General features: G+C 37.7%; 1 protein-coding gene across 10 annotated transcripts in view; it reads left to right on the plus strand.

The window, feature by feature from the left end:
• Positions 1-14,523, plus strand: part of AKAP9 (A-kinase anchoring protein 9) — a 119,759-nt gene that overhangs the window by 85,391 nt on the left and 19,845 nt on the right. For 9 of the 10 annotated variants that reach the window (XM_073003168.2, XM_073003162.2, XM_073003165.2 and 6 more), the window contains 10 exons: positions 1,782-2,014; positions 4,739-4,858; positions 5,741-5,917; positions 6,020-6,124; positions 6,660-6,812; positions 7,020-7,199; positions 9,785-10,834; positions 11,310-11,456; positions 11,967-12,428; positions 13,579-13,636. In XM_073003168.2, the coding sequence (XP_072859269.2) occupies positions 1,782-2,014; positions 4,739-4,858; positions 5,741-5,917; positions 6,020-6,124; positions 6,660-6,812; positions 7,020-7,199; positions 9,785-10,834; positions 11,310-11,456; positions 11,967-12,428; positions 13,579-13,636 (2,685 nt within the window). The remainder of the gene's footprint in view (positions 1-1,781; positions 2,015-4,738; positions 4,859-5,740; positions 5,918-6,019; positions 6,125-6,659; positions 6,813-7,019; positions 7,200-9,784; positions 10,835-11,309; positions 11,457-11,966; positions 12,429-13,578; positions 13,637-14,523) is intronic. The other variant, XM_073003167.2, reaches the window with a different exon arrangement.

Consider the following 14,523-nt stretch of genomic DNA (forward strand, 5'->3'; position numbering starts at 1 on the left):
GGTTTGCTCTACCCTTTCCAAATACTGTATGACATCTGTATTGACGCACAATGTTTAAGCAAGCAAGGATGATATAAGATGATGGTACCCAAAGAACTGTATTGTGTAGTCCAAAAAAAAGGGAAACCATTATCTGGTCACTTTTCTTATTTGCTTTCTTTCATTTACTTGTCAAAGAGTCTGATCCATAAAGCCATTACTCAGCTGCAAACGTAACTTAAGATCAACAAATGAGTTATGATTGCAATGTCTATATCTATTATACTGGTAATATGAACTAAAAGAGAGGCCAAGATATTTCCCTTATCTTAGCATCTCTTTTAGTTGCATGTAATGTTAGATAATACATGCTTTATGTAGTCCCTCTGATGTTATATCAGTGGACACATCCTCTGCAAAAAGCAGATTTGGTAGTATCAGAAATGTCAGACCATAAGGAAAAAAACACAGTGCACCCCTTACCCACACCTTTAAAGCCTCAAGATGGGAGATGCACACATGGGAAATGGCTGTCTTACTGCTCAATGTAGCCTTAAACATTCAAATTGATTGGAATGGCGTGAGAAAGAGATATGTGACACTAGGTCTCAGCTAGCTGTGGTTCAATGTTTGGCTTCCCCAAACAGTGAAAAATGACTTGGGGAGGGTAGCATTTCCAACTGCAGGTAGGAAATTGTAATCTCTGCTGTTCTTGTAACTCACCAGGTGAAGGTCTGTACTATTTGTTCATTCAAATGTTGTATGTCCTGCTTATTTGAAAATTTATGTTGGCTCATGTTCAGCCCTTCTGGATGAGAAAGTAGTTGGGTTTTATACTATCATACACCTGCCCCACTTTTATTAAAATATATTTAATTATTATTTGTGTTAATGAGCTATATAGATGGTTAACCAGTTACATCAGCTCAAAAAGTGGGGAGCAGGGAATGCTTTTATTGGACTACTAAAATTTCACTGACAAGTGCTAGTTTTCAAGTCCTGTAGGAATCTTCATCATGTTGGGCATTGCTAGAGAGGATGTGTAGAAGAGGAAAATTAGAGCGAGATTTATGGACCAGGATTTCTTGTTTAAAGCAAGTTTCAAAATGGAAGAATTTGCATCATTATGGAGTCAGCTGAGATGGCAGGTTTCAGGTTTCATCGAGGTGATATAGATTTCATTGTCCCACCCATACTTGGTAGTCAAATGAGCTGCCAATCACTCAGCAGTCTCCCATATTGCTTTATATTGAAGTGCACGGATTCTACTTTGCTGCAAACATAGGCAGGTATAGAGAAACATGGCAGACCCCATATCAGACAACTTTGAGATATAAATTAGTTTACACATTAGATAAGGCATAGTCAGTTCCAGTTAAATGAGTTGGAGGAAGATGTAATTCTCAGTTCAGTGCCATGTTTCTTGAATGATGGAGAATGTCCTTGCTTGGAAAAAGCAATGTAATCCACATAGTCAATTAAAAAACAACGCTGGACAGTACCTTTATTAGTCCACTAATACCTCACAAACAGGCTTATTTAGTTAAATCAGTATGTATTGTAAAGAAAGATGAAACTGTCTCAGACTTTCTTCTGGGTATTTGTATGATTTTTGTGATATTCTTTCTTCTTAATTAATCAAGAGATGTAGTAAAAGACACCATATAATCTTGGCAAAGCCCAAACTTTTTTCCATCCGGTAATATATTGTAGCATGACTGCATAGTTTTCAGAATGGGTTTATTCTGGCAAATTAACTTAACTCTGCATATCTAAAAATAGTTGATTTCTTTATGAAATAGAATTGTTGGCAGAGACAGAAAAGCTAATGAAAGAAAAAATAGAAGTGCAGCGACAGGCTGAAAAAGAATATGACTACCTTCAAAAGCAAGTGAAAGTACTGGAAACTGATATAGAGGAGCAGGTCAACCGGTTCTTGGAACTAGAGCAAGAAAAAAATGCAGAGTTAATGGATCTAAGACAGCAAAATCAAGCTCTGGAGAAACAGCTTGAAAAAACAAAAAAATTCCTAGATGTAAGTAAAAGATGGGTTACAAATTGACTGATTTACAACAAAATAAGAGAAAGCTGTTTTCAAACCTGTAATTAACCCTGCCCACGAACACCTCGGTTAACATAATTTTTGGTTTACGAACAGAAATCCGTTGAAACTAATGCGTTGGTTTACATTTTGGGTTTTTTTTTTCAGTTTGTGAAGGAAGTTTCCCCCAGATGCATTGTGCTTGGATGTTTATAGCACTGCCCCCGTTCCTATGGCAATCCGTGTTTCAGTTTACAAATTTTTCACTTTATGTAAACATCCCGTAGAACGCATTAAATTTGTAAACCAGACTTCAGAATTTAAAATGTGACTTCAAACTGGAAAATAGATTCCCAAGCGTCCTTACAAGAGAGAGTGTCCTAACAGAATGTGAAGTTACCTCTTTATATGTTATATAAATGTTATAAAATCAAGTTGAAGAGTAACTGGTAGTTTGCAGACATGTAATGTTTTCTGGTGTGAGAAGTAGTAGAGAATTGTTTACTATGGTGTGCCAAAATTGGCCATGACATTTATATATTTACTGAGCTAACTGATTTGATTTGGTTTCTGAGGAATAATCTAAATGTGCTATTGCAGTACAACCAGAAATTCTACTTTAAGGCACTGACGTAATATAAAAATCCTGAAAAATTAGCGAACTATTTTGTTGCACATTTTCAGTATGATTTACACCAGAGTGGTGCCTCCACTTATGACCATAATCCATTCCAGAAGATGGACGTAACTCAAAATGGTTGTAAGTCAAAGCACCATTTCCTATAGGAATGCATTGAAATGCAATTAATCTGTTCTGACCAAAGAAAAAAATCACACAAAAAAAAATCACTGCAAGACTCATTGGAAATGCAATTAATCCCTTCTAGCCAAAAGGCGGCGGTGGCGGGGGGGGGAATCAATCAAGCATGCAAGACCCATTGGAAATGCACAGAAAGCCAACAGAGCAGATCAGAAATGCACAGAGAACAAAGGAGGCAGGTCGGAAATGCAAAGAAAACAAAGGAAAAAGCAAGGGAAGCATGCAGGACCCATCGGAAATGGGGGCAAAAAAACCCAAAAGCAACCAAACCCCCCAAGACCCACTGGAAATGGGGAAAAAGCCAAAAAACAAACAACCCCCCAAGACCCATCAGAAATAGGGAGGGAACAAAAAACAAACAACCCCCCCAAGACCCATTGGAAACGGGACCCATCGGAAATGGGGGCAAAAAAACCAAAAAGCAACCAAACCCCCCAAGACGCACTGGAAATGGGGGAAAAGCCAAAAGAACAAACAACCACCCCAAGACCTATCAGAAATGGGGGGGGAACCAAAAAACAAACAAACCTCCCAAGACCCATCACAGCACAGAAATATAACCCCTCCAGCTCAAAACCATGCTGCAAAAACACCCAGAACAGTTTTTAAAAAGCAGAAAACAGCACCGTACCTTACAAGGCAACCTGAAGCCTCCCTGCAAACACATGCACGCACGCACGCACGCACGCACGCACACACACACACACACACACACACACACACACACAGAAGCAGAAGCCTACAACGACCCACACTCTCTAACTGCTGGGGTGAAAAAGCTACAAAGTAGCAGCCTTGTCGCCACCTACTGTTAGCAATTTGAATTTCCCGCCTTTTCCCCCTGCCTTTTTCTGTTTGTAAGTGGAAGCTCTGGTCGCAAGTAGAAGCAAAATTTTGCGGCCGGAGCTCGAAATGGTTGTAACTTTAAATGGTTGTAAGTAGAAACGTTCATAGGTTGAGGCACCACTATACCTCTACTGGTACTTTACAATGTATGGTAGTATATTTAGGAAGGTATCTGATGTTGGCTCTGCCGTAAATTTGCAAGCAAGAACAGATATGTGAAATATCCATTTGCTTTTTTCCTTCCTTGGCAGTCATGTTCAAGTAGTCATAAATGAGGTGTGTCAGGAAGAAACAAAAAATAATTATTTAAAAAAATAAAACAAAATAAAGAAGGCGAAAACATGGCACCTTAAATTCTAACTGCTATATCTGAATGCGAGCTTTGTGGACAAGTCCTCTTCTTCAGACACAAAAGCTCATGTTAAAATATAGCAGTTAGTCTTTAAAGTGCCACAACATTTTTGCCATCTTTATTTTTTTATTTTTGTTTTATTTTTGCCTGACATGCTAGCAAAGACTAAACGTGGCTACCTCTTCTAAAACTACAAATGAGGTAGTTGTTTTGGAAAACAGTTGACTTCCCTGGCAGCTCAAGTGCCTTGTAAAGCTGTTTTTTTAGCCTGTGGTCAGTGGAAATAGCCCAGTGGCCAGAATCCTGTTGCTTAAGTTGCAGTTCTGTGATGACATCATCACCCAAGGCCAAGCCATAGTCACACCCCATTCATTTGGAGGGAATTAAAAGCTTCCTATTCCACCCCTGAAAAAGGTCCTAGGTGTCCCTGTTGATCTGTGGAATAGGAGGGAGAACTCATTAATGCCTGAAAATCCCCACCATCAGTCCCACTCCCACTTTCCTGCAGCTGATGATGTCATCACAGTCTAGTCATCAATTTGGTCAGTATGTAATACTATAATGGATTTATGACACCATCATGTTTCTTCTGTCCGTAATATGTATGTTTGAAATAAAACTAAATAAAGAACTGTACCCTTATTTGGAAGTTTCTTTAAATGTATTTGGCATTAAAAAAGATTAATGTTTTATATTTTAGGAACAGGCAATTGATAGGGAGCATGAAAGAGATGTGTTCCAGCAAGAAATACAGAAGCTTGAGCAACAGCTTAAGATTCCCCAGCGACTTCAGCCAGTCAATGAACACCAAAACCGAGAAGTAAGATACATCATTTTATTTTAACCATTAATAGAGAAATTTAGAACGGTAGAAATAGTGCAAAAATAGAATTTGATATTGCCTCACTGGAGGAGGCGGGGCAGGGAAGCTGAGATGCTGCCTCTGAGCAGGCACCCTCCAGAGGGTGTGGAGCACCGAACTGCCGAGCACTTGTTGTAGTGGTAAATGAACCACGTTCATGCCTATCTCTGTTCATAACACTAGCTCTATTCATGATTCAGTTAAAAGACAACCCAGCCTTCTTCATGAACACACTGGTAAAGCAGAGGCAGGACACTCTTTGTGCGCTACATGTAGAATCTATAACGTTTCTAGGTAAATCTCAAATGTATTTGGAATAAACACAGTTGCCAAATTACTCACTTAATCTGTTTTTGTTTGTATCTGTGCAATAGTACTTTATTTAATTTGGCAGGGTCTTCAGCTTATTTCTGCTGACAGCTATCTGTTATTTGCTCTATATGAGTGTGTTCTCGTACTTGTTTTTCTCTCTGGCCAATTAACTTCTTTTTTAAGGATGTCTTTCTAGTTGCCTAAAACCTCAACATTCCTTTTTAATAGGAATGGCAGCTTATTTTTTCTCTTTGTCTCACCTCACATTCTTCTATCTTTCCTATCTTTATTCTCTTGACCCTTTCTTTCTGAGTGGTTTTCTATAGTTAAATATTTTAGACATTGACACTTCTTATTTCCTTATGCCATTTTTTCTTCTACACAATCTGGCTAGCTTTCCCGCAAATATGCATTTGAATGTAAGGCCTACATTTGCATAAATCTTCTAAACTTATTATCAGAAAGATTCATCATACTTGATATCTAAATTTCCAGAAGTTTGAATCTATTTTTATCTGTTGCCCCCAGGTTGAGCAGTTAACGAATCATCTCAAAGAAAAAACAGACAAATGCAGTGAGCTTTTGCTCTCTAAGGAGCAGCTTCAGAGAGATGTACAAGAACGGAATGAAGAAATAGAGAAATTAGAGTGTAGAATCAGAGAACTGGAACAAGCTTTAATGATCAGTGCAGACAGTTTGCAAAAGGTATTTAAATGAACAATTCTTCACGTTTTAATTTATTATTAATAGAGCATTGTTTCCTTTAATAGCTGGAGGAGTGTGACAACTAATACCCTTATTTTAAAGGTGGAGGAAAGGAAGCAGTTTGGCTCTGCAACAAAAAGGGGACAATTGCCCCTAGAAGCACAATTACAGGCTGAGCAAGAGGCAGTAGACAGAAAAGAGAAAGAGGTGGAGTATTCATTTTGGTTATTCAGATATGTTAATGTTTAGTGTAAACCTTTACATTCAACATAATATGATGGATCATCTGCAGAGGTGAGCATACTTGCCCATATTTAATGTACAAACTTGCCTTCTTTCTGCTAATTGTAGGCTGAAACGTTCAGCCTATACGGGAGTGACGCTTACTAATTTGCCATTTAAAAGCTAATCTCCCCAAAAGCTAAGAGGTAGCATGCCAAAATATGTTTTCTACCCAGTGCCTCCCTTCCTAGCATCACTTGTCCAGATGTGTATATCCACTACATGTCTGCCTTGTATTCCTTAGGTATGGAAGGTGAGGAAACAGAACACTTTCCTTGCCTTACTTTTCCAGACTCATTGTGAATTTCTGGGGTTTTGCATAATGCTTAAAACTAAAAATTAAATACTGAGCCTTGTTTTAAATATAAAACATCTTGGTAGATTTTGATATTTCTCAAAAACATTTGATTTTGTTTGTTTAAAATGAATGATTCCTTTAACAATTATTTTGGATATACAGATCATAAATCTTGAAGAACAATTAGAGCAGTTCCGTGAGGAATTAGAAAACAAAAATGAAGAAGTACAGCAGTTGCACATGCAATTAGAAATTCAGCGGAAAGAGTCTGCTACACGGCAACACGAACTTGAGCAAGAGAATAAATTGTTCAAGGTAATTATTTAGAAAGGAAATAAGTTTTTCCTTCTTTCCCCCTTGAATGAACATATTCTGCTGATCATTAAATTTTCCAATTTTTAGTAGATACCATTTCTGTTTTTTTAAAAAATGTTCACAAATTTCTGTATATCTGATGAAATGAAAAGAATTAGAGAAGGAAATGCATTAAGTTGCATTCTGTACCACTGTTTTTATCTGTAGGAGGATATGGAAAAATTGCGACTAGCTATCCAGACTCCTGAAGATACCACTATAAAAAGTCATCATCCAGTTGCTGGAACATTTATACAGATCATACAGCAAAGGGAACAGCAGATAAATGAACTCCATGAACAAATTTCAAAACTGCAGCAGCAACTTGAAACTGCAACAGATAACAAAGTACATGGTTTCTTGGATTTTTTGTGAGACAAACTCGACCTCTTTAGATTTTGAATGATTTAAAGTATCAGAATAGGGTTTAAAGGAAACTAATTTCCTGATGGTCCAAAATGGACTATCTGTTCTCATAGATGCTTTCTTCGAGGTATTTCTATTGTAACCTGCAATTTCTGTTTAATACTGTATATTTTGTGGGTTTAACCTTAATGCCTCTGTAGGCTATTGGAGCAATTTGGAAAATAGGTATCTGAGAATGTTTATTGTCTGCAATATAACACGTGCACTTTGGATTTGATTAGAATTCCCTTTATTTCAGTGGTTCCTAACCTTGGGTAATTTGGGTGTTCTTGGACTTCACTTCCCAGAAGACTTCACCACTAACTGTGCTGGCTTGGGTTTCTTGGAGCTGCAGTCCAAGAACACCTGAGTTACCCAAGGTTGGGAACCACTGCTCTACTGGATAGTGTAGGAAGGCAAACTCTGGTTGTTAGCATGCTGATTTCTGCTGCTGCCAATTTCCTTTCTGTGCAGTTCCTACCCCTACAGCACCCCTTCCTGTAACTTGGATCTATTATTACATGTCCTGAACTCCAGAATGATTGAGAACAGGGCTATTTCATACCCCTTTCAAATTATTCATACTCTTATTCAGTCTCTTCTTCTTTGGTGCTACATATCCTGCTCCTTTAGTGGGCATATTAAAGGTCTTATTAGGTAAAGCCACACCTGGCTGAGAGGATGGGGAACTTGCAATCATTCATTGTAGTACTATGCATTATGTTATGATATCATTGCATCAAGGGAAGTACACAGTGAACCAAACATATGTGCTCAGGTCACTAGTGATTTATCCATCGCTTGGACTAAAATCATTTTGGAGATTTATAAAGCATTTCTTGTCTATTTAGCTTTCTAAAATTTTCTTCTAAATGCCTTGAGCAATTCATCCAGTTCTTCTCTACCAGCCATTTCCTGTTCTACTGTGGATCTCTTTCAGAGAAAAGAAGAATAATTTATTGTATGATTGGATGCCTATCTCTTGAATAATTTTTGCAGTGTATACATTCAAGCCGTAGCAATATACTGTAGTAGCAAAGCATGCATTGCTTTCTGTTATGCTTCTTTGTACTGTATTTCACAAATTCTTTTTGTCACCAGAGACTTCCATATTCTTCTCTTATTCTCAGTCATGTTTATCCTGTGAAAACAAGTAATTGAGATTTTTTTTTTGCAACAAGTTCTCTTATCTTAACCATATGCCTAAAAATGGAAACAATTTCATTATTGTCACAAGTTTCTGCACTTTGATCCTAGAGACCAGGATTATTTCTTCCTTATTTTGTTTTCCTTATTTTATTAGGTCTGACAACTATAATTTATTTTGATAGCTAAATATATATATTGTTACTTTTCTGGAGGTCTTTCTGGATTCTTTTGTAAATAATAGGTACCATCATGGAAGTGTGGTATTAAAATGAAGTTGACAAGTTCAGATATAGAAATAATTTTAATGGGGAAACTATTAGCTTGATTAAGCTTATACAAATTATTCTAGGTTATCTCCATATTTGGAAATAAAGACCTAAATCTACTTGTTAATCTCATCTAGAGTATACCTATTCAATCAGTGGGAACTTGGTAAATTCATTTGATTCAATGTGTGCTCTGGTTGAGTATAGCAATTATATTTAGGCCATAATTGAACTAAAGCAAAATCTGGTCTTGTACGCAGTGTCTTAGAATTCTGCACAATGAACTTTACGTTCTCAGAATGCTGTGTTGTTTGAGCAAAAGGCATGTTTATTTACCTACTGTATCCTATTGGCTTCTGAAAGCTTTTTAATCCTTCCTAGATGCATGCTGATAAGATCCAGGTGGCCCTCTAAGAAATGTGATATGTAGACCTTTAGCAACTAGAGGGAATGTGCAAAAATTGAATGTATCTGTTTATGCAAGTAGAAGTACTTTGCACTTTGGGTGAAAAGACAACTGAAAGCACCAAAGTATTAGCCAAAAGACAACTATGAAATGTTGTTTCAGTTGTGTGAATGTGTTTATAGGTTCTTCCAGATTTCATGTGAAGGCAGAATTGACTAGAGCTGTGAAATGTGCCATAGTACGACAAAGGCCAGTATCTTCTTCAGGGTGGATAAAAATCAATGTTTTTTTAACAAATTAATTGTAATCATAAATTAAATTGTCAAAAATCCCATTTTAAAATTTAAATTGTGCTCAATTTGAATCACATCCACCCTGATCCTCTTGCAGAGCTTGACCAGTGTGGCTGGAATGACATAATCAGCAACAACAGATGACTGCTAATTAAAGAGCTCCTTTTTTCCAGAGTGCACACAGCTTGTGCACAATGATACAAAGTCATGCACATCTCAAAATTAAAAAAAGGAACTCTTTAGTTAAGGGTAATCTGCTGCTGCCAAAGACATCAGTCCAACTGCAGTGATGGACCTCCACAAGAGGATAATAGCCAAATACTGGTAATGTATGGAGAAATTGATTTTAATCAAGGTGTTTGATTAGTTCTCGAAGTGTTTCTTTTTCTGATAATCAATATTTTCATTTCTTAGGTGATTGAGGAAAAGAATGAGTACATAATTGAACTGGAAGCCCAAATAGAATACTTAAAGAGTGACCAAGAACGTGTAAAGCAGAACTGTCAGCAAGAAATAGAGGAGCTGAATGAAGTTATAGAAACACTCCAGAAGGAATTGACAAATATTGGGCACAAGACATTAGACATCTCATTGACTCAGGAGGATGCTGATAATATAAAACATCAGCTTGAGGTAGTGTTGGCAGAGAAAGAAGCTTTGATGAAGCAAGTGGAAAATAATGATGTAGAGTTATCTTTTATGAAGAATGAACTTAAGGAAACAAAATTAAAGATAAGTACCTTAGAGAAAGAACTAAATGCACTAAAAGAGGAACAAGAAAGAATGGAACAAGAACATGAAAACATGCAGATGAAAAGTGGTATGTCAGAAGCAGGAGCAGCAATCAAAGAAAAAAATGAAAATCTGGAAGCTATAAATCAAGAAAAAAGTGAAATACCCTCTGGGTATGTGGGTGAAAAAACCAGAGAGTCTTCTAGCAAGACAGACACAAAGATGCAATTGCTTCAAAAATCTCTTAACGAAAAGAATTCAGAGTTAAAGCACTGTTACAGTCAGCTCAAAGATTTAAAAGAGCAATCACAGGCTACATCAGAAGTGTTTAAGCAAAGAATTAAAGAGCTAGAAGAAACACTTAAGCAAAAGGTTCTTGAGGCCCATGTAAATCAAACTCATCTGAATGTGATTGGGGAGCAAAGTCAGGTTTTCCAAGGAATGCAGGCAGTTTCAGGAGATGCCAAGGAAGCTAAAGTAAATAGCACAGCAGAAGATGTAACATCCAGATTATCAGAGTTATTGAAAAGACTTTCTGAGGTGGAGAGTCAGTTGGCATGTGCTCAGACCAACCTGCAAATAGAAAAATCAAAAGTGGAAATTGCACAGAAAGAAGCAGAGGAAAAGGAGGAGAGACTTACTGAACTTAAGCACCTTCTGTCAGAAGCAGAAGAAAAGCACAACAAGGAGAAAGCACAGAATTTTGAGGAAAGAGAAACACAATCCACTGAGGTGTGTTGCCTGAAGATAGCTACTTATTTTTCTAGGAGTATGGTGTTTTTCACAAATGAAGCACAAAATGGGCCAGTTAATGTTTAAAAATGTAACACATGGGAAATGGGATCCAAAACATAAAGGATATGTCAGAGTTCTTTAAAAGTGCAAATAGTTATTTAACAGGATAAGAGTATGTAAATAAACCTCATTTCCCATAGATAACACCAGCCACTTCTCACTGCAGTGCCCTCCAAGTGTTTTGGACTACGATTCCCAACATTCCTGACAACTGCCTGATGATATATTTTATATTGATGTATTTTATGTTGTAAGCGGCCCCGAGTAGACATGGTCTAGAGAGGCGGGGTATAAAACAAACAAAAAAACTGGATGGCAGCATTAAAATATTTTGTGATGGTCGGGATGCTATGAAATGCAACTAAGTGTGATGTTCTATTTCTCTCTCTCTCTTTTTTGTATGGTCATACAGGTGGGGATAGAACTGAGTGAAAACAAGCAAAGAAATGAACTGACTCCTGATCCTGAACTGGAGAGAGTCAAAGCTGAGTCTGCTGCTGCTAAGGAAGAACTTAATAGTTACAAAGAGAAAATAGAGAAGCTTGAAGAGCAATTAAGAGTAAGAACTGATTTATGAAGTATTCCTTTTAGAGACTGGGAACACAGAGACAGTTCCCATGCACTTAGTTAAACTAGGATGTTACTTACATTGTGTGTTGCACTGTGTTTCCTAGATGAGTCACACAGAGAGTTGACTCATATTAGACTCACAGTATTACTTTGAAAGCAGGCATGCCCAGCTTTCCAAAATGTCAAACTCAACTTTATGCAAATATATTCTGCCTAGATAGATAGACTGCAGGAGAAAATTAAAATAAAATAAAATCTTGTTCAAGTTAAATACTGATACAATATCTCTAATTCTTCTGCTATAGAGTGGGAAGGTAGATTTCAAAACATTGAGTTAACCTATGACAGAACCTTTAAAAGCTAGTTTTAAGGTAGGTGCCATTTAAAAATGTGTGAAAAGCTCTGGACTGTTTGAAAAGTTTAGAAGCACATATAAGGTCTTCAGCTTCTTAATGTGAAAACAAGTTACGAAGTGGTTGAAATTCTGATTTGTTTGCAGGTAAAAGAAACAAGTCTGCTTCGCCTTCAAGAAGAATTTAGAGAAATGAAAGATAAACTGGCACAAACAGAAGAGAAAATTGCAGATCATGTGAGAAGAGAAGAGAGCATTGAAAAATCAGAGAGAATGTGTACCAACAGAATAAATGCATCATGTCAGACTGACAAAGCACTGCACATCAATAGTTGCAACCAAACTTCACAGCTCCTTGTTAAAAATGAAGGAATTCAGATTAATTTACAGAATGGGTGTTCTTCTGAGGAAGTTGCAGAAATCATAAGAGAGTTCAGTGAAAAAATAGATCAAATGCAAGAACTCCATGCTGCTGAAATAATGGATATGGAGTCACGGCATATTGCAGAATCGGATGCACTGAAAAGAGAGCAATTTCTTACAGTGCAAGAACTAACTGAAGAATGTAATTCTTTGAAGGATGCTATAGAAGCACTAAGAGATAAAGAGGTGTGTACTATATACAGTTTCAGAACATGCACTTTATGTTTACTAAGGTTTTTTTGACGGGTGGGGAACACTTACAACTAGAGATGGGGTATTCATATTCGTGATCGGCAAGCCACTCTTCGACCTGGCAGGGAAGCTTATCATCCCACCTCCTGCCAGGAGTGGTGAACTGATTGCGAGCTCCAGAGTGATAGGAAGGATTGAAGAACCGGCGACAGCAGCAGAATTGTGAGTGGACAGTCTGGCCCCAGGGGGCCGGACCCTCATTATCGCCATCTGTGCAGGTGTATTCATATACAAATACCCCCATCTGGCTATTTAGGCAGGCCTTCCCTCCAGTCAGCTAAGTCTTTTTTTATTTCTTCTTTCCTTATCCTACCCCATCTTGGTAATCCTTTCTTAAATTAATTGTTTTTAACTAATATAGTAATTTTATTTTTTATGATTATGTATATTTTATATTGATGTATTTTATGTTGTAAGCCGCCCCGAGTAGACATGGTCTAGAGGGACAGGGTATAAATTTAATAAATAAATAAATAAAATCTCTACTTACAACGCCTAACAGGATTGTCATTAATGCAGTTAACCAGTCACAAAGCATAGATTTATATCGATATGTGACAAATTCCTGTTTCTACCAAAATCCAAGAGTTTTGTTAGCCTGTGGAACTCCTTGCCACAGAATGTGGTGATGGCATCTGGCCTAGATGCCTTTAAAGGGGGATTTGACAGATTTCTGGAGGAAAAGTCTATCACAGGTTACAAACCATGATTGGGGATGTATAATATCCAGGCTTAAATGGAAGGTACCTCAAAATGACAGATACAAGGGAATGGTATCAGGAGACAGGGATCTAGTTGTGTCGTGTGCTCCCAGAGGCATCTGGTGGGGCCACTGTGAGATACAGTAAACTGGACTATATGGGCCCTTGGCTTGATCCAGCAGAGCCCATCTTATGTAAGATTGCCAAACGTATTTGCCAAGTGCCTCCTTCTTTCTGCAAGTTATAGTGTTCCTCTTTTGACCCTTCTAATTTTTTAGAAGTAACCACCTGTGATGCTTCTGAAAGCAGCTGTTTTTACAGAAATCCTATAGTATAGAATTGTATTTTTGATCTTTAACTGTTACTCTCTCCTCAATTTTTAGGGAATGCCTGGTGTAATACAATCTGCATCTTCTAATGCCAGAGATGGGTGCTCTAGTGGTAAGCAAATATTGCATCATGCTGAGTTTTATTTGTTGATGTGTACTTTTTTGGCTGGTGAAAGTCATAATCCTTTGATATACATTGTTGGATGCTGTCTCCTATGAGAATTATTCAGATTTTGATATGTATCTAAAATTTGCCACAATGAAGACTGATGGAAATAATTATTGTAGCCTTTCTGCAATTTCCTTCTGCTCCTTCACTGCTTATTTGCTGCTTATTTCCTCCTTTTTGTTGTTTCATTGCCTTCCTAATTAGTTTGTGCTCCTGATATAAATCCAGTGGTCTATTATTTTCTAAAATAGCTTGAAACAAATTCATTTGCGGGAAAACAGCTCCCTCATTTTATAAGGTTACCGTATTTTTCCATGTGTAAAAGGACATTTTTCCCTTAAATAATATGAGAAAGTTGTTTTATACACAGAAGGCAGCTCTTTACCGCTGCCTTTTGCAAAGGCATGGGGCTTAACAAAAAAGGAAGGGGAGGCATTGCTCCCTTCCTTTTTGCTAAGCTCCGTGCCTTCTCAAAAGGCAAGGGTGTGCAGGGCTTTATCAGAAAGGAAGGAGAGGTGTTTCTTCCTTTTTGCTAAGCTCCATGCCTTCTCAAAAGGCAAGGAAAAGCAGTAATCACTTTGACAGCCTCATGGCGCAGTGGTTAAACTGCTGTACTGCAGCCAAAACTGTGTTCACGACCGGGGGGGGGGGCAATGTGTAGCCTGCATAATTAACTTTTAAACCACCCAGAGAGTGCTTGAAGCACTATGGGGAGGTATATACAGTAAGCAGCACGTTTTTTTCCTTGCCTTTTGCCAAGGCACGGGGCTTAGCAAAAAGGGAGCCATTTGATCCCTGCTTTTTCTAATTTGGGGTTAGAAAGGGGGGGG

Source organism: Pogona vitticeps, chromosome 6, assembly GCF_051106095.1.
Source record: "Pogona vitticeps strain Pit_001003342236 chromosome 6, PviZW2.1, whole genome shotgun sequence".
Lineage (NCBI taxonomy): Eukaryota > Metazoa > Chordata > Lepidosauria > Squamata > Agamidae > Pogona > Pogona vitticeps.